This window comes from Carettochelys insculpta, chromosome 2 (assembly GCF_033958435.1).
Source record: "Carettochelys insculpta isolate YL-2023 chromosome 2, ASM3395843v1, whole genome shotgun sequence".
Classification (NCBI taxonomy): domain Eukaryota; kingdom Metazoa; phylum Chordata; order Testudines; family Carettochelyidae; genus Carettochelys; species Carettochelys insculpta.
Genome location: NC_134138.1, coordinates 196,346,823 through 196,366,291, shown reverse-complemented (window position 1 = coordinate 196,366,291; position 19,469 = coordinate 196,346,823). Strand labels below are relative to the sequence as shown.

At 46.0% G+C, this 19,469-nt stretch overlaps 1 protein-coding gene across 2 annotated transcripts in view; it reads right to left on the bottom strand.

Moving 5' to 3' along the window:
* LARS2 (leucyl-tRNA synthetase 2, mitochondrial) overlaps positions 1-19,469 on the bottom strand; it is a 124,106-nt gene that overhangs the window by 70,123 nt on the left and 34,514 nt on the right. For both annotated transcript variants that reach the window (XM_074988249.1, XM_074988248.1), the window contains one exon: positions 18,050-18,110. In XM_074988249.1, coding sequence (XP_074844350.1) covers positions 18,050-18,110 — 61 coding nt within the window. The remainder of the gene's footprint in view (positions 1-18,049; positions 18,111-19,469) is intronic.

Below are 19,469 nucleotides of genomic sequence, written 5' to 3'. Positions count from 1 at the left end.
GTATAGTTAGGGAACTTAGAATGATGCAACAAAATCTCAACAGATGCAAATAGACTCTCATTTGTGCTGTCTCCTGTAGGCGGTGACCTGGCTTGCCGTCCAAGAAATGAAGCAGAATAAATCACTGAAAACAATTTGCTCTCAAATCACCAAAGAGAAAAGAGATCAGTCGAGCCCATAATTTATTTAACATTATAACCACGAAGGACTGAAGTTACATGTCATGAATAAAAAAAGACAGAGCAAAAACATCTTTGCAGTGTCAATCATGAAGACACTGTTAAAAATGAACAAGGGTTAAGATTAGCAAGAATTTGTATCATGGCTGATGAGGACAGTAAGCTATGCACCAGCCCCCAGAGACAATGTGAAAATATGATCCGGCTGCCATTAGTTTAATTTATGCAGAAAAATAAAATTAGCATATTTCCCAATTACAAAGTTCTAAAAGTATCTTTGGTAATTTTCCTTTGGCAACATGCGGACATTTTTAATTAAAAACAGGTGTACTAAAGGTTTTATCTGTGCTACCTCAAATGACCCTCAGCATAGATTTGAAGGTCTTCAGCTGTTCCAATACAAAATAACAGGAAAGTTTTCATGAAGTAAGTTTGCAAAACTACAAGATGGGATTCTTCCTGCAGTCAAAAAAATTTAGCTCATTTCTTTGAGAGCACATTTTTGGGCATGGCCTTGGGAAAACATTCTGTAACACAAAGCAGTAGAATACATACTAAAAATACCCTGATATTTACAAAAATGATTTTTTTCTCACTGCACATATTCCTTGGTCTCTGACAGATTTAGAGGAAAAAATACCACAAGGTTGTTTGAGGTGGTGTTTTTTTGGGGGGGATTGGTGGGAAGGGATCTCCCCTCTTCTTCTTCCCTCTCTGTTTTCCATTTTTCTTTTTGCCCACTGGCTAGTCACAAATATATCTGTTACTTGAACCAAAAAGTATCTTTATCATTATTTATAGTTAATGTTGCTGTACTATCTCAGGGATGATATTTAATGCTATAAATACACCATCATTAAGAGTGCTGGATATGGAAGGAAAAACTATTCTTATCCAGGAATTTCCCTTCTTAGGCCATTTATGTTAAATTTCTTATCCCATCCAGGGAAGATGATGCTGGAGGAGTTAGTATAATCAGTTATTTACACCTTGCCACTATATTGTCTGAAGTTCAGCTAATTTATAAACAGGTGGACTGCTGCTTTGGAAGCTAGTGACTCTGGTTAGGGTTTCTGAGAGAAGACTTAGGTTTCGTGTACACAGGATTAAAAAAGCCTGTGGCATCACCACACTTGTTTAAGTCAGCTTACTCAGACTGGTGGAGTTCAAAATGGCTGTGTAGACATTAAAACTTGGGCAGGAGGTGTAGGGTCCCAGAACTCAGGCTCCAGTCTAAGTCCAAACATCTACAAAGAGGACATAGACCTGCCATGGCTCTTTCATCTTTGCGTAGACATACACAAAGTCCAGTCCAGGTCAAAATTCTGGTTTGCTTCCAAGTAACATGGGAAGAACAGGAATCCATATTTTAAGGTTGTTGCTTACGGAAGGGTCTAAAGAATTCCAGTGTAAGATTCAGTACATAAGAAAAGGACACACTGATTTTGAAATGTCTTATTTTATAATGTAATCATCTGTCATTTTTAAAGTCTGCTATACACATACCATTTTCTAGTACTGAACCATGAATTTAATCAGTTTGCATTTACAAAAAGAAAAAAAAAACTTTTGAAATTTACCTTTAAACTACTTCCCTGGGTATTTTTTAAAATCAGCAATATATGCAGCCTGTGAGCAAGAAAAAGAGAGCTGCTCCTGCTGTGAGCCCAGCTAGCTTTTGTGAATAATACATAATTAGATTAGAGGGAACCCAATTCTTACTTCATTAGTAATCACTCTTTTCTAGCACATCCAAGCACCAAGACAGTTGCACTGCACTTGCACTTCCTGTTATACAGGAGAAAACAAACAATTTGGATGTATTTTGCACAAACGTTCTTTAAAAATTAAACCGTGTTTAACAGATTACCTGTTCATTTGGTCATCATATGGCCTTTTAGACATCTAAGTAGAAACCAGACTCCTGGAAATAAAATAATTCTTGGTTTTCACAAAACCAAACTACATTTTCTACTTATCGGTTAAATATTTGTTATCTGAGGACCTGAAACCCAGAGAGAAATGAATTTTCTTGTGTGCACCCTCTGGTTTGTCCAATACGGCACAAGAGTGCTTGCTGAAAGCTTCTTGCAATGATTTAAAATACCCTGCGTTTTGGATTCAAAGAACTAGAGAGAAGAGTACCACAACTTGCAGACAAAGCAGTACATTTTTTGATCACATTTGCTACTATGTACCTGTGCAAGACAGGCTTTTCAGCAAAAGAAGACTACCTCAGACAATGTGGGGAAGATCTACTGAAGGAAAACAACTGGAGTACACCCGGGGTCAGCTAGAAGTTTTGTCCTGAGACCGAGTGAAGTGGAGGAGAGTTGTAGATGACCTATGCTCCACTCAGATTACAAGAGTTTAAGTCAAGTACGTCAGTGTCCGCAAGTCCAAATACAGAAGGAGCATGAATGCTGAACCTGACCTAAGGCTAATGCTGACAAACTTTACATCTGACTTCCCTGAACTTTGCTCATAAAAACAGGATGATCGATCACATTAGAAAGATCAGGTTACTGATATTAAATATGAGTTGTGTGCTTTTATTTGTACAACAAAAATGGTATTACTTTTTTTTTTTTTAAATAGAGAGAGCTTTTATCCAAAGTGGTTTACAACAGTTAGCTAATAGTACAAATAATATTTGGAAAGATCATTAAGTGGTTTGCTGAGACCCTCAGCAATTTTTAAGTTTGGTCTATGAAAATAAAAGTTTGAGAACCACTGGTTTGTATCACATGCAAAATGCATGCCAAAAGCAACTCTGAGCTATTTTACTCTTAAATCATCATCATCTGCGGAATTTCAAAAGCCTTTTCCATTCCATTACATATAGTATAACTGCTAATCAGACCAACATTTCCACAGCAGCATTTCATTCACTCTTTTGAAAATGATTTACAACCTCATAAAATTAAATTTACATTAGAAACCCAATAGGCGTAAGCAATCCAGCTTGAGTAATTAAGGTCAGATCCTTTAGCTGAAGTCAGTGGAAGTGTGCAGACTTAGCTGAGAACATGATGCTAAATCTTTATTGTGGATATAAAGATACATGTAATGACTGTGATGTAGAAGAAAATTAGCAGATATTGCATACATTGTTAAACTCTTCAATGCTCTTCAGGCGGTAGACTACAAAAAAAATCAAAGAGTTACTGTCTTAAAATTTACTATGAGAAAGAAAGAAATATTATGTTTACTTGAAAATTATATGAAAATTTATCATGAACAAATCGAAATCGTTCATGAATCAAGTGTGTATAGAGACTGTGTTTTAGCATAAAGTTACAATTTGATAATTCATCAAATTGTGAATTGGTGGCTTCAGAAGACTGTGCATTCATTGTGTTGGAATCCAAGACGGAATGAGAAGGGAGTTCTGTCACAAACTGGTGATACGTTTCCCTGTGAAAATGTTATTGCCTAGTTCTTAAAGGAAGTTTTTAAAAAGTAAATTTATACAGTGGGAGGAGCTTGTTTATACAGTTGTTGGTAGCTGTCTAGTACAATGGTATTTTGGAAGAACCCCATTGCCAGGAATACCAAAAACTCTGGTTACGTCACAACAGCCGCGTCTACACGTGCCGGCTACTTCGAAGTAGCGGCGCCAACTTCGAAATAGTGCCCATCACAGCTACACGTGGCGGGCGCTATTTTGAAGTTGACATTGACGTAAGGCGGCGAGATGTCAAAGTCCCTATCCCCATCAGGAGATGGGAATAGCGCCCTACTTCGACGTTGAACGTCGAAGTAGGGAACGTGTAGCCGTTGCGCGTCCCGCAACATCGAAATAGCGGGGTCTGCCATGGCGGCCATCAGCTGAGGGGTTGAGAGACGCTCTCTCCAGCCCCTGAGCTTGACGGTCGCCGCGTGCAGCGGCCCCTTAAAAGTCCCTGCCCCCTGCCTTCCTGTGCAGGAAGCTGAGCGCGCGTGCAGGTGGCAGCCCAGCCACGCAGCCAGCCTGCACACTCCTCTGCAGCCACACCAACCCCCCACCACTGCAATGGCCGCCCCCCAGCCCCCTAAGCGCCCCCAGGGCACCCCCCCAAGGGGAGCCAGGGCTCCCAGACCGGCAGCCAGGCTGGGAAGTGGCAGCGGGGCCCCTCCTGGACGGAGGCTGAGCTTCAGGACCTGCTGGGGTTCTGGAGTGAGGAGGAGGTGCTCCAGGTAATGGGAAGCTAGAGGCGGAACGCAGATTCGTTTGCTCGGCTGGCCGAGGGCCTGGCCACCCGGGGTCACCCTGCCCGCACTCCTGACCACGTCAGGAGTAAGGTGAAGGAGCTGTGGCAGGGTTACGCCCGGGCCCGGGATGCGGCCGGCCGATCTGGGGCCGCCCCCATCACTTGCCCCTTTTACAGGGAGCTCAGGGCCATCCTGGGCCCCCGGCACACCTCCTCCCCTCCGGCCACTCTTGATACCTAGGCCGATGAGCCCCAGCAGGCCCCAGAGGCGGAGTCCGCCCCGGAGGTAAGCCCCGCACCCCAGGGCCCCCCCCAGGAGCCCACCCCTGGGGCACCGGAGGAGGAGGAGGGGGATCCTCCTCCAGCGATGGGGGCTCTGGATCCACATCTCGTCCTGGAGCTCCAGCAGGGCGTCCACCCACCGGGTGTCCCCCGACCGTGGGAGCGGACCATCAGGTATGTACCCCCCCGGTGCACACCCCCGGGGTTGAGGGGCAGGGGTAACAGATATGACCAGGGCCCTCCAGATGCCCAGATGACCGTGGCCCCAAGGACAGCAGTGGCATGTCCCTCAGAAGAGTGCATCAGCCCCCGCCCCCACAGCACGACAGTGCCATGCCCCATCCCTGGGGATGGGGGGAGCAGAACCTAGGGTCCCCCCAGGGGGAGGGGGTGGGACACCCATCATCATCATCAGCAGCAGCATCTCCCGGGGACGGGGATGGGGAACCAGCAGCAGAGGGGTGGGGGGACGAGGGCCACAGCTCAGGGGCCACACTAACGGCTGTCTCCACTCTTCTTCCCCACTTGTGTTCCGCAGCTGCACCATCGGAAGGACCGGAAAGCGCTGGCAAGGTGTCAGTGGTCCCGGAGAGCCCACCGGGGCCATCACTCCAGGCCAGCCCCTCGGCGGAGCACCGACCGGCCCCAGGGCAGGGACGACGGCAGAGCCAGCACCATCTGAGGACTGCGACGGACCCCCAGCTGCTGGCCATCCTCCATCGGCAGCTAGAGGTCTCCGAGCAGCACCTGTGGGTGGACAAGCAGCGCCTCCAACTCCAGGAGCGGGCACTGGCCTGGCGCCAGGAAGCATGGGGGGCCTTTATGCGCACATTTGAGCGCATCGCAGACTACCTGGCCCCCCATGCCGCGCCGACCGCCACTCTGCCCGCCCTGTCTACTCCACCCGCCGCTCCACCCGCCACCGCCTGCCACCGAGGGGGTCTTCCGCCGAGGGGGACCTGGGGCCAGCTGACACCCGCCAGCCTTATCTGCTGGTCCGCCCGGCCCCCAGCCAGCCCCGGCGTGGGCTGCGGCTGAGGCGCGGGTCGCGGCCACGACGCGGGTTGCGGCCGCCCACCCCCAGTGCTGGACATTAGGAGGTGTGGGGCCCAGGACGTGCCCCCCCCCTTTGTATATATCCCCTTCACCTATCTTTTGTAAATAGTTTGTATTAGACCCCTGTTCTGTTATGTTATGATGATACCTGCCCCCCCATGTAAATAGTTCTCCCCTTCCTTGTCTTCCCCTTTTTTTCCCTTTCATCTTATAATACGTATATATATATATATTATATTTATTTTGGGTGTACATAGTTATGATATAATAATAAGAGTTCAACATATATATTCTGGTTTCACGAAAAATATGTCTTTTTATTTACAAGAAAAGTGGGGGTGTGTGCTCTTGGGTGCTCTGTGGTGTGGGTGCAGGGGCAGGGAGTGTTGTGGAGGATGGGGGGGTGCAGTGGGGGGCCTGCCAGTGTTCACCCCATGGCCTCATCGAACTGGGCCCGCAGGGCCTCCCGGACCCAGGTCCCTTTGAGGTCCACCTGGCAACTGGGGGCAGCGGGTGGCTGCACATCGGCCCTGCCGGCCTCCACAGCCCAGCCCTGAAAGAAGACCGCCCCCTTGCTCTCGCCGAGGTCGTGGAGGGCGCTGCACGCGCCCACAATCTGGGGGATGTTGGTGGGGCCCGCATCAAGGTGGGTGAGGAGACACCTCCAGCGCCCCTTGAAGCGGCCAAATGTGCGCTCCACCACCTGGCGCGCGTGGTTCAGGCGCATCATGAAGTGCTCCTGGCTGGCTGACAGGTGGCCCGTGTAAGGGTGCATGAACCAGAGCCGGAGGGGGTATGCCGTGTCTGCGATGACGCAGAGGGGCATGGTGGTGTCCCCCACAGGGATCTCCCACTGGGGGATGTAGGTCCCTGCCTCCAGCCGGTGGCACAGGCCCGAGTTCCAGAATACCCGGGCGTCATGGCTGTCCACCAAGGCCTGGAGGACCACTGAGTGGTAGCCCTTCCTGTTTAGGTAGCGTCCTCCACTGTGCTCCGGGGCGCGGATGGGGATGTGGGTCCCATCCAGAGCCCCGAAGCAATTGGGGAAGCCCAGGGTGGCAAAGCCCGTGATGGCGGCATCCGGGTCCCCAAGCCTCACGAGCCTGTGGAGGAGCAGGGCGTTGATGGCGCGGACAACCTGCAGGGGAAGCACATGGGAGAGCACCAGTGAGGGGTGTGCAGGGTGTGTGTGGCCCTCCCTTGCCAGGGCCCCCCTCCTATCCCAGGGCTGCCTCCCCCTCCCCGTGGGTCCTCTTACCTCCATGAGGACAGCCCTGACGGTGGCCTTGCCGACGCCGAACTGCTGGCCCACGGATCGGTAGATGTCTGGAGTGGCCAGCTTCCAGACAGCGATGCCGACCCGTTTCTCTACACTGAGGGCACGCCGCATGAAGGTGTCCTGGTGCCTCAGTGCAGGGGTGAGCCACTGGCAGAGCTCCAGAAATGTCTGCCGGCTCATGCGAAAGTTCTGGAGCCAGCGGTTGTTGTCCCACTCTCCGAGCACCAGCCGCTCCCACCAGTCGGTGCTCGTGGGGTAGCTCCACAGCCGGCGGCGTGTGAGGCGGTGGGGGGGCGGGGTGCTGCAGGGTTGAGGGTTGCTTCCTCCTCCCCTGTGGGCAGCTCCTCCTCTGTGGCTAGGATGTGATCAGCTGCCTCCTGCATGGCATGGAGCAGGGCGAGCACTGCTCCTACAGGGGCGGCTGGGTGGACCTCTGGCTGCTGCTGCTGCTGCTGGGGGTCCATGACTGCGTCGCTTGAGGTGCGTGTGCCTATGGCTCTGCAAACCGCGTGCTGTGCAGGCTGAGTGTGTCTGGGAGGGGCCCTTTAAGGGAGCGGCTAGCTGTTGCCCGAGAAGCGCTAGTCCACCCTGTGTCCCTGTCTGCAGCTGTTCCTGGCATCCTTATTTCGATGTGTGCTACTTTGGCGTGTAGACATTCCCTCGCAGCGCCTACTTCGATGTGGTACTGCCCAACGACGACGTTGAACGTTGATGGCACCAGCCGTGGAGGACGTGTAGACGTTCTTCATCGAAATAGGCTATTTTGATGTAGCGTTCACGTGTAGACGTAGCCAACAAGAGATAAAGCATGAGTAAAATACTTTTGTCCCTTTAAATCTGGGCTCCCTTTAAGTCTCAGAGAGCATTTTTCAAACATGCAGCTTTTGAATTCTTGGTTCTCTGACAGAATGAGAAATGCAATATTCTGCATCAGTTTTCAAGGTCTTCTCTTTCTTTGTTAAGATTTTTCTTTAAGCTAAAGGAAGGTGCGGGGTCGGGGGGAGCTCCTCCCTGGCTCCCTTCAGAAAGTTGCTTTACGTGAAAACAAAAAGCAATCAAGTAGCACTTTAAAGACTAGCAAAATAGTTTATTAGGTGAGCTTTTGTGGGACAGACCCACTTCTTCAGACCGTAGCCAGACCAGAACAGCGGCGAGTTTTTTCATGTAGTTGATGGATCTCCATTCCAAACGGCTAAAGGTAGTGCCTGGTCTGGCTATAGTCTGAAGAAGTGGCTCTGTCCCACTAAAGCTCACCTAATAAACTATTTTGCTAGTCTTTAAAGTGCTACTTGACTGCTTTTTGTTTTGATAGTGTATAGACTAGCACGGCTTCCTTTCTGTTGCTTTATGTGAAACAGCAAAAGAAGAGGTTACTCTCCATGGCTATGTCTACACTTACCAAAAACTTTGTTTAGGTCAGCTTACTCAGACTAATGGCCAAATAGAAGAATACTGATGAGGCACTGAAATGCATATTCAACACCTCATTAGCATGCCGCCGGCCACAGCAATTTGAAATTGTGGTGTTTTGCTCCCACACAGCTTGTCTACATGGGGGTCCTTTTCAAAAGGACCCCATCAACATTGAAATCCCCTTATTCCCATGATTTCAATGTTGGTGAGGTCCTTTTGAAAAGGACCCCTGTGTAGATGAGCTGTGCAGGAGTGAAACGCGGCAATTTTAAAGAGCTGCGGCCAGTGGCATGCTAATGAGGCACTGCATATGCATTTCAGTGCCTCAATAGTATTCTTCGATTTGGTCATTAGGATGGCCATTTTGAAGTTTTTGCTATGCGCAGACACAGGCTTTGGGAAGTAACTGAGGTTTGTCAAGATGCTGCTGCTCTGGGTGTCTTTGCGTCCTTGCATCTAAGATCAGAATTTTTTTTTGTAGCAGTGCTCATTTGGGTTGCACATGCTCTCCCCATCTCACACAGTGTTCAGCTGTTACATAGCCCTGTACAAACAAACCACCTTCAGCTCCTTCTTTAGTTTCAGTCTAACATATAAGAGCTCTGAAGAAGAGGGGAGGAGGATGGGGAGGAAAGCACCCGTAGGGGGGACACAAAGGGATGTATGAGAGCTTGGCCCCCCTAATGCCCCCTCCTCTTTTTCCCTAGGCCCCAACTTCAGCCAAGCCAGAGTCAGGCTAGACAGCCCAGGCCCCTCTATACCTCCCTGGGATGGTAGGTGGGAGGGGGCTGAGAACAGCTTCCAACCTGTGTCCCTGCCCCCTGGATTCCCTTCCCAGATGTATATAAGGCCCATGGATCCCCATAGCTGCCTGGGTGACTATTTCCCTGACCTGGCTCCAACTTCCAGACCATGCTCCATCAGCCCTGGGTGGGGAGCCTGGAGACGTGGGTAGGGGCCTACTCTCAGGTTGTCCCACTCTAAGCACATGGAGAGTTGCGCAGGAACCCTGAGCTATGGTCCAATTTCCAGCCTATCTAGGAGGTGGGGCAGGATGCTGGGCCCTGGTGGAAAGTGGGAGGTCTGAGACCCACCGATCACTCACTTCAGCACCCCAGAACCTACATCTCCAAGAATCTCAGTTAGAGCAGAGAGTAATCTGTTCTTCAAGTAGTGTCCATAAGGGTGTTCTGCTCTAGATGTCTATAAAGTAATGCCTCTTTTGGAAGAATGGGACTTCAGGTTTTGATTAATTGGCAATGATAATGAAGTCAACCCAAATACTGCATCAGATGCTGGGTCATGAGTAATTGCACAATGTCCCGCAAATGTGTCAATGGATGCCCAGGCTGCTGTGCTGCTGATATCTGTGATTGGAACATTATTAAAGAAACCTATGGAGGCGGAAAAGATCTTGTAGAATGTGTTCAGGTCTCTAGAGGGGAGGAGGGGGTTGCAAGCCATGCGCTCAAGAGCAACAGCTGAGGCAATCAAATATCCATTTCAAGAGTCTTTGGTTAGGTATCAAGGCAGATCCCTTAGATCTGCCTGCAATGGACGGGGATTTTTTGAAAAGGTTGGTCCTTTTGAAATGGAAGGTTTGTGAACTGTTCTCTCTCTCTCTCTCTCTCTCTCTCTTTTTTTTTTCCCACCCCACTGAGGTCTGGGGAAGGAATGGTGGGAGATGGATAGGTTGATTCAAATGGAAGGGTGAAGCACTTTAGATAGGAACCTTGTGTGGGGTCATGTTGTCACCTTATCCCTGAAAATATAATAGAGAGAGGATACATCATGAGCAGTCCTCTCTCTTCCACTCTCTGAACATGTGATGGCCACCAGAAACACATTTTTCATAAAGCCATACAGGAGTGAGCAGGTTGCCATGGTCTCAAATGGACACCCTGTTAGCATAAAAGCAGATTAAGGTCCCACATTGGTATAGGACCTCTAATCTGAGGGTAGAGGTTACCAGTGTCTAAGAAAACTTTTTATTGTGAGATGAGCAAGTACTGAATGCCCATATATTTTGAGATGGAAGGACATGATTTCTGCAAGACATACTTTCAGCAGACTTAGTGATAAGGCTGATTTTTTAAATTCTAGGATGCAGTCAGAGAACACCAGTAAAGATAGAGATACAGAAGTAAATTGTCTAGTGTCACACCGGATTCAGAATGTCTTCCATTTCTGAACATATGCATGATGAATGTTTATTTTTGGCTATATAATAAGACTTCTTTTTACCTGCTTAGAACACATCCATTCTATATTTTGGAACCATTGAAAAGCCATGCTTTTGGGTGAAATTTGAGGAGCAGGTGAAGAATCTAGCCCACATCCTGAGAGAGGTGTGTAACTGGGTGAAGAGTTATTGGTGGGCATACGACCATATGGAGAAGGTAAGGGAATTATAGCTGTTTTGGCCATGTTGGAATTATCAAAGGAACTGTCATTTTCATCCTTTATTTTGTGTATGACTTTGGATATTGGAGGAATTGGAGGAAATATGCATAAAAGATGTATCTCCTAGCTGAGAAGGAAGGCATCCCTGAGAGATCGATGACCAACGTCTGCTCTGGAGCAGAAATGAGGGCATTTCCAATGTATCTGCAGAATTCCCAACATGTGAATATGCCATGTAGAACGATGGTATCTATCTCCCACTCATGGTCTTGAGAGAATTTTCTGATAAGCATGTCCTCCCTCCCGCTTCTCCCAGTGTATGTACAACGTACATGTGACATCTGTCATTATCTTTACATCGTTGTCTCTGATTACAAGTAGGAAATGTGAGCAGATGGTCCTAACTGTTCAGAGCGCTAGTGGGTTGATATGTAACGTCAGTTCTGAAGAGGACCATTTGCCCTTCTATGTGTGAGTGTCCTAGTAGTTTCTCCCTTCTAATAGCTATGCATCTGTTGTCAATGTCTGTGACTGGAATGGGGTGCTCTAGCACATATTGTGCAGGGATCTGTCAAACAGCCAAGTGAGCTTTTAATTTTACAGTGCACTGATAGAGAATTGTTCAGATTGCATCTCTTTGGAAAGCTGTGCCCATAGAATACTAGAACAGGAAGGGAACTCAAGAGGTCATCAAGTCCAGCCTCCTGTTCTCGTGGCAGGACCAAGCACTATCTATACCACCCCTGTTAGATATTTATCTAACCTGTTCTTAAATATCTCCAGTGATGGAGATTGTACCACCACCTATGGCAATTAATTACAGTAATTAACCACCCTAACAGTTAAGAAATTACTCAAACAAGAACCACATGAGTCTAACACAATGATTTTAGTCTCTCTTCTAAGGAAGCAACCTCTTTGGATACTGGATTGTAGGCGTTGCTGTTCTTGCTTCCACTTCTGAGCTGCTACCAAACAGTCCCAAATATGTCTGTGTGCAGCATAACAGTTTTACCCAGGCTTTTTCCACCTTGAATTTTACTGCAGGGTGACACTAACATACTCCCAGTCTCAGAGATTTCCCTAAAAGTCCAGGTTTTATACTGTTCAGGCCCTTCCCAGACAACATAAGAGGTCCATCACTTTATTAAAAGAAATGATACACACAAATTCTGCTACCTCAAGTGGAGTTTCTCAAACATTTCAATGAATTGTAACAGAGAGAAAGCTGTGCTAGTCTATATATTATCAAAACAAAAAAGCAGTCAAGTATTACTTGTTTTCACTTAAAATTTATCATATATTGTAATTAATTGTTCTATTGTTTCATCTAAGTCCGTATGATTAATTGAAATAAAAAAGCAGTCAAGTAGCACTTTAAAAACTAACAAAATAATTTATTAGGTGAGCTTTCGATTTTGTTAGTCTTTAAAGTGCTACTTGACTGCTTTTTTATTTCAATTAATCATACTGACTTAGATGAAACAATAGAACAATTATTAATTACAATATATGATAAATTTTAAGTGAAAACAAGTAGTAAGGCATAAAAGTCAGAACTAGTTACAAGTTGAACCTCTCTAGTCTGGCACCATTGGGACCTGACTGGTGCCAAACCAGAGAATTTGCCCGAACCACAGGTCAATATTGTCTAGCAGTATTACCAACACTTTTGCTGCTTACTTGGCTCTTAGAAGACATTTAGGGATGAATTGCAGCTAAATAACAGCACAGAACAGAGAGCCAGCACTGGTGGCTGTAAGCAAACTTTATGGGATCACAGGAAACTTGGACATATCCATAAGGGGACATCCAGCTAACTAAAATCATGCCTGACCACAGATATTGCTGGACCTGAGAGATTCAACTTGTACAAAAGATGAAATGTAGCTGGTAACTAACTTAACAATCTATGTTAAATTCAAACCAAAGTTTCTCTCACTACATGTTCTCAGTAGTTTTACAGGACCCTTTCTTCTGTGTAATATCTACTTCCTTTGTTCTTTCTGATACAGTAAGCTGATGGACAGAAAAAGAGAGCAAAGAGGAGGGGTGATCCCTTAGGGGTATTTCCCTTTTCTTTCCATAGTCTTCTCCCCTTCTGAGACTTGGGATTGCAACACCATGATGTTTTTAATTAAAATATAGATTTTATGCCCCTGCCCTCTTTTTGCCAAAGAAAGGCCATTTAGCAAGTCTTGTCCATATGTGACTGTGGCATCATAGAATCATAGAATACTGGGACTGGAAGGGACCTCAGGAGGCCATCGAGTCCAGCCCACTGCCCCAATGGCAGGACCAAGTACTGTCTAAACCATCCCTGATAGACATCTACCTAACCTGTGCTTAAATATCTCCAGCCATAGAGATTCCACAACCTCCCTTGGCAATTTATTCTACTGTTTGACCGCCCTGACAGTTAGGAACTTTTTCCTAATGTCCAACCTAAACCTCCCTTGCTGCAGTTTAAGTCCCTTGCTTCTTGTTCTATCCTCAGAGGCCAAAGAGAACAAGTTTTCTCCCTCCTCCTCATGACATCCTTTTAGATACCTGAAAACCGCTATCATGTCTCCCCTCAATTTTCTCTTTTCCAAACTAAACAAGCCCAATTCTTTCAGCCTTTCTTCATAGGTCACATTTTCTAGACCTTTACTCATTCTTGTCGCTCTTTTCTGGACCCTCTCTAATTTCTCCACATCTTTCTTGAACTGCGGTGCCCAGAACTGGACACTGGACATCATTTAGCACATTGTCTCTGGGGAACTGGTCTGGTCATTCTCCAGACTTGGAACATGGTTTAGTAACACCATAAAGTGAAATCTTAAAATTTTATATACAACATAACTGCACACATTTTATCAGTGCAATAATGATGAGCAAATTTGTAGTTTTGAATGATACTTCACATGGAACATTTTGTACAAAGATTATTACAACAGCGTGGAAGCTGCGGAAGGGTCTGGAGCAAATTACCTATATCGCAGTTCCCCCTTACCACTGTTTATACAAGTGAAATCTGGTTAGTGTGAACTTCGGAAGGCAGCTGCTGGCTGCAGATTAAATATTGATACCACCAAGCTATATAATTATAATGCAATTACAATATAACTGTATGTCATCTTGCTCTCCCTGGCCAGAAAGCATTCACGTGCCTAATAAATAGCACTGTTTATCCAACGTGTGATGTATGGTGCCACCAAAATCAGCTGCTTTTCAGAAGCTCCCAATATTATTAAATTAAACTACTTAATTTATTACTTTGCTGATATTATTTGACCTCTATGTCTCCTATCCAATTTTAAGGTTGCCATTTATTGGAATTATCTTGATTCTATCACCAGCTTAGGCCAACCTGGAGATGTCATGAATACAGAGACAGCATGCGTAATTAAGTACAGCATCACAGATTTTGTTGCAAAGATCTCACAATTTTCTTATTGCTGCCACATAAAGAAACTACTCCAGGAAATCAGTACAAAACTAGTCAACTTTTATCTTTTTTCCTCTCCCGAAGAAAATAAAGTCGATCCTTCAAAGGGCAAGTCTTGAATCGCTTGCTGCACTTCATAGGAGATGCCAGAGACCTGTAGCCAGGCCCCCCATCTCATGGCCACCCCGATGCCATCGGCAGCATCCAAGACATCTTGCAAGGCTGCACGTGATATTAACTTGTTTTCTTCCACAACTGCTGTGAATTCAGGTTTGGCATCTGGAGGCATGAACTCTGCGAACTTTGAGCGGGAAGAGGCCGTATTGTATGAGTACGTGCTCACTAGGGCTTGCTGAGTAGCTATAAGCAGCTGTAACCTTCCAGTCAAAGAAACTTTCCTACTGTGCAAATCTAGTCTCTTTGCCTCTCTGTTTTTGGGCAAGGGCCCTGGGAACCCCTGCCTTTCCCAGTGGTTGGCTACATCCAGGGAGAGTGAGTGAAAATGTGTTTGTTCCCTTTAGAGGAGACAAAGTAAGGCCTTTCATTTTTCCTCACCATGGACTGGGCTGACGCTGGGACCTGCCACATGTTCTTAGTGGTATGCACAGTGGTCTTCATGAGAGGTAACACTACTCTACTGGGAGCTGATGAGGATAAAATATCCATCATTGGATCGGCCTCGTCTTTGACCACTAAGCCCTGGACTACTTGGTGGAGCAGCTGTCCTCCAGGACTGGGGACAAAGAGGAATCAGCGACCACTTCATCCAGAGACAAAGATGAGGAGGCGCCAGCCTGCACCATGCAGCACACGTCCATGGCCGCTGACAGGTCCAGTGTGCTCACCTGTTTGTGCTATGGAAACAGCTGTGATGCCTGCTCATGCACCAATGAGCCCATGGAGGGTGGTGCCAAGGCCTGCACTGGTGGAAGACAGGGAGGATGCCAATGCCAACACCACCTGGAACCTTCCAGGTACCGTAGGTGCCAGCACAAATGGCACCGTGGAATATGGCACCAAAGGAAGAGACAGCCAAACCATTGGAGCCAACAATGGTACCTGCACTGAGGGGTTGGTGCCGAGGAGACTGAAGGTGCCAATCAGGACCCATCACCAGAAGCAGCTGCTCCGACGATGCATCCTGCAGCGAGGCTCCTATCGAAGCAGACTGTGTCAAGTGCTGTACTGGGGAGTTCCCAATGCCATCAGCAACGACGGGGCTCAGGCTTGTGGCCATATGAAGTGCCCCTGGCTCTCAGAAAATGCCCACAGGGGCCAAAAGAGCCATTATGGTGCTGGCTGCCAGTTGATGGCCACTGCCCCTGAACTGCGTGTCAACTCAGATGGGAGGAAGAGCAGGCACTCCTACTCCTGCCCAAACCAGAGAAGTAGCAGTCTGACTCTAACTCAGACGCCTCTGACGTCGAAGATCAAGGTGGCGCCTGTGCCAAGGGCACTTGCATTGGCACTGTCTGGGATGGTGCCTGCGTCAACATCATAGTCACCAGCGATACTGGGGACATAGACGGCTGCACCATCGTGGCAGGTTTGCCCCAGGACAGAAGATGACTTAACACCTACTGCAGGGACATTGTTTTCCTTGGCCGTGAGAAGGGTGCTGTGATTTGGAGGAGGCTCTGTGCTGCAGTGAATGCCTCCAACATCAATGGCAGTTCCAGAGAACAGAGACTGTACCTGCTGACCGGCGTCAACATTCAGACTTTGGAGGTATGCCCATGTCACAGCTCACCTGATGGTACCTGGGGATCCTCTCTCCACTTTGACGGCACAGGAAAGCAGCACCTGTCACGCCTCTTCTTTTAGTGATGCACCGGGGATTGAGACTTGCATCTCCTAGGAGGGCGAGGTGCCAGCCCTGCACCATGGCACTGGGCTCCTTTCCCCTTTGCCAATGCCAGAGCCAAGCTTGGTGCCGGAGCACTCCACATCAAAGAAGATGTTCTTGGCCCAGCAGATGGGGATTTCTTGGGCTGGAGAGCTGCTTCCAATCAACAAGACCTTGAGGTGTTGCACCCTGTTCTTCAAGGTTCTCAGTCTGAAGGTCCAGCAAATCAGGCAGTGGTCCCACCAGTGACTCTTAGCCAAACACCTGAAGGAGGAGGAATGCATGTCACTTTTTGACATGCGCTTTCCACAGTCTCCGCAGGCTTTGAAGCCTAGGGACCTCAGCATGTCCCTGCTCCAAGCCTTCAAGGATGAGGAGACGTCTCCCTACTCAGGCCTGACAAACTACTCTAGTAAGAGCAATTAAAACTATTTAAATAACTGAACTATTTAAAAATATAAACAACTAATTAATTAAATAAGCTATCCTGGGAAGGCAAGAGCAAAGCTAGCAGACTGGTCACAACAGGAGAATTTGGTGGGACTTGCTTCACTCAGGCCAGGTCTACACTAGACCTAAAAGTCGATTCTGGATACCCAATTTCAGTTACAACAATTGTTGTATCTGGAATTGCCATATCTACCATTGACTTATCAGGCCATCCTCAAAGAGGGAGGTCAATGGGATAAACTCTCCCATCAACCTCCCTTACTCCTCATGAAAATTAAGAGTACCAGGATCAACTGTCAGGTTCTGACAGTTCAATTTTGAACATCTCCACTAAGCGTGTGAAACTGAACCCCAGAAGATTGACCTTGACCATGTCAGACTTGCCATCTGACAACCCTAGCTCACAGCAGCCATAAACCCGCCTCTTTTCTATTTCCAATAGCCTAGAAAGAGGCAGTTCTATCTATTAGCTAATACCTTGAAATTATATAAAAGATCTAAATAGTAGATGAGCGTTTTTACTTCTCCTGAAAAATTGTCTGTAATAGTATACTTAAAGACACTTCCTGGCTATGCAGAAAACTCATCTCACAAAAAAGCAACAGTGAGCAACCCATAGCTACACACAATGGCACGATTCTCAGAATTCAGTCTTATAATTGAACATCCTTAGTGCCAAGTCTTATGAAAATGGAGAGCAGGCAGGCAGAAATCAAATCCTCTCTCTGTTTTGTATTACAGTCCTCCCATAAAGCCCAAAGCTACATCTCTGCCTTTCTGTGCAGAATCATCCTAACGTAATAAGCAGAGAGTTTACCACTGAGACTACAAAGGTGGCGAAAGACTTCAATCTGTTGATAAATTCAGTAACTGTGCCAGGTAAGTGCTTCAAAAAGAGAAATTTTCATTCTTATCTCCATAATTGCACAGTCTTTTGTCTGATTTTCTTTACTTTAAAAGCCTTAGTAACAGATGTTTCTCAAGCACTTCTGTTTAAAATAGATCTTTCAGCTTCCAATATGCTTCCCTCCCACCCTTCCTCCTGTGGCAATACAGACAACTGTGATAATATAGCCAAGTGCTTTAAAATCTCTTAAGCAACAGAATAATCCAGTGTTTAAAGATACTATTTTGAACATGTTCTTCACTCCTCACACGTAATAAATATGTACTTATTAAAAAGGGTATCTGAAAATATTATCTTATAAAAGATTGGCACAAAAAACAAAGGAAAAATTATTTAATGCAAAAATTAAAAGAATGCAAAAAGGTGTGTTCCCTCCATCCCTCACATTGTGAAGGAAAGAGAGGTGCCTGTGTATCTCAAAAGTGGGAAAAGTTTCGCAACTAAGTTTTTCAAATTTATTTCAAGTATAAATATGCTGTGTAACATCTGAAGCAATAACCATCCCAGATTTACGTATTATACACTTTCTTTTTTTATCTAAAATTATACAGATTCCATTTTGCTTAGTTTTCATACATAAACAAAACAAACAGAAGGAAAAAAAAGCTTACCTGTTCCCAGCTAAAAGACAGGCCTAGTGCATCAAGCTGCTCTTTCATGTGTTTAACATTACTGGAAAAGAAGAAAAATACGAAACAATTAAAAATGTAATACATTTGTTATCAGATGCCTATAGAGCTCTTTCAATCTCAAAGGAATTACAGACATGCTAAATATCCTGTATAAGGACTCCAACTGAAGTAGCTGTCAAATAAGCAAATCATTCTTCTGTGACCACTTTAAAGGCTTCCTGTGCATTTTAGTTCAACTTTCAATAATCACCTGTACTATACACTGTTTTTTGTCATTAGCTCGAGCATAACTGAAGAGAGGTGGCCGACTTTCAGTTTTGCAGAAAATGGTTTTCCATTGCTATTTAGTATTTGTTTTGTAGTAGAACCTAGTGAGTCCTGCTTCGTAGTACTACAGACTGTACATATATCACACAATAAGACAGATTTAAGCAATTTGGGGTAGGGACTAAGACAAGATCTATCAGGGGAATTTAAGAAACAGACAGAGGGAGCACCAAGTAACAATGAGGCAACAGTGATAAGTGTAACATGTTATAACATCATCTTAACAACTGCTTTACCACTGCTGAGTTATCTGTAGGCATCATGGCATTCAAGTTTTATGCAGATATCATAAGATGGATAACCTACGCACACTGTGCATATTTATGGGCAACCCCTCCCATTTATTAGGGGTAGGATGGAAGAAACTGTAATGGAATTTCTTTAAAAATGTGACTAATCTTGGTATTATTTGCTCTGAAGTCTCTTCAGAGAGAGAATACTCACAATATCTTCCCTTTGATGGTGGCCAAAATACTCCTTGAAGTGCAGGGAGGCCTGTATACCAATAACAGAACTGCTCTCCACCAGTCCTGGCAGAGGGAAGTGATGGAGGATTCCCAAATATAAACTATATATACACACCTCTTACTTGGCATAACTTTGTAGAACATAATAGGATGAGCGTAAATGTTTACATTTCTATGGATAATCAAGCTAAAAATCAACATTCTGGAAATTTTGAACTGAAAATGGGAAATCCTGATTTAGAGAAGAAGGATGGGCCAGTGGCTAGGGTACACACCTAGGACTTGGAACACAACATATATCTTCATAGCTTTTAAAGCCAGAATGGAACATTATTATAATCTTTTCTGACCTCTGCATAATCCAGGCCATAGAATTTCACTCAGCAATGTTCACATTAGATTTGTGTGTCCCAGAGCTGGGTAAGCAGTGTTCAGATGTATTCACTGCTGTCAACAGGTACACTTTCTAGCATAAACAAGGCCGTAGAGCAATTCCTCCCTAGAAGAAATTGGAGGCCAGTTTGAGTGAGCAAGTAGCATTAAGTCAGGTCCACTCTAGGAAAGGGTTGTCGATGCAGTCATACCAGTATAGCAAGCCCTCTTGG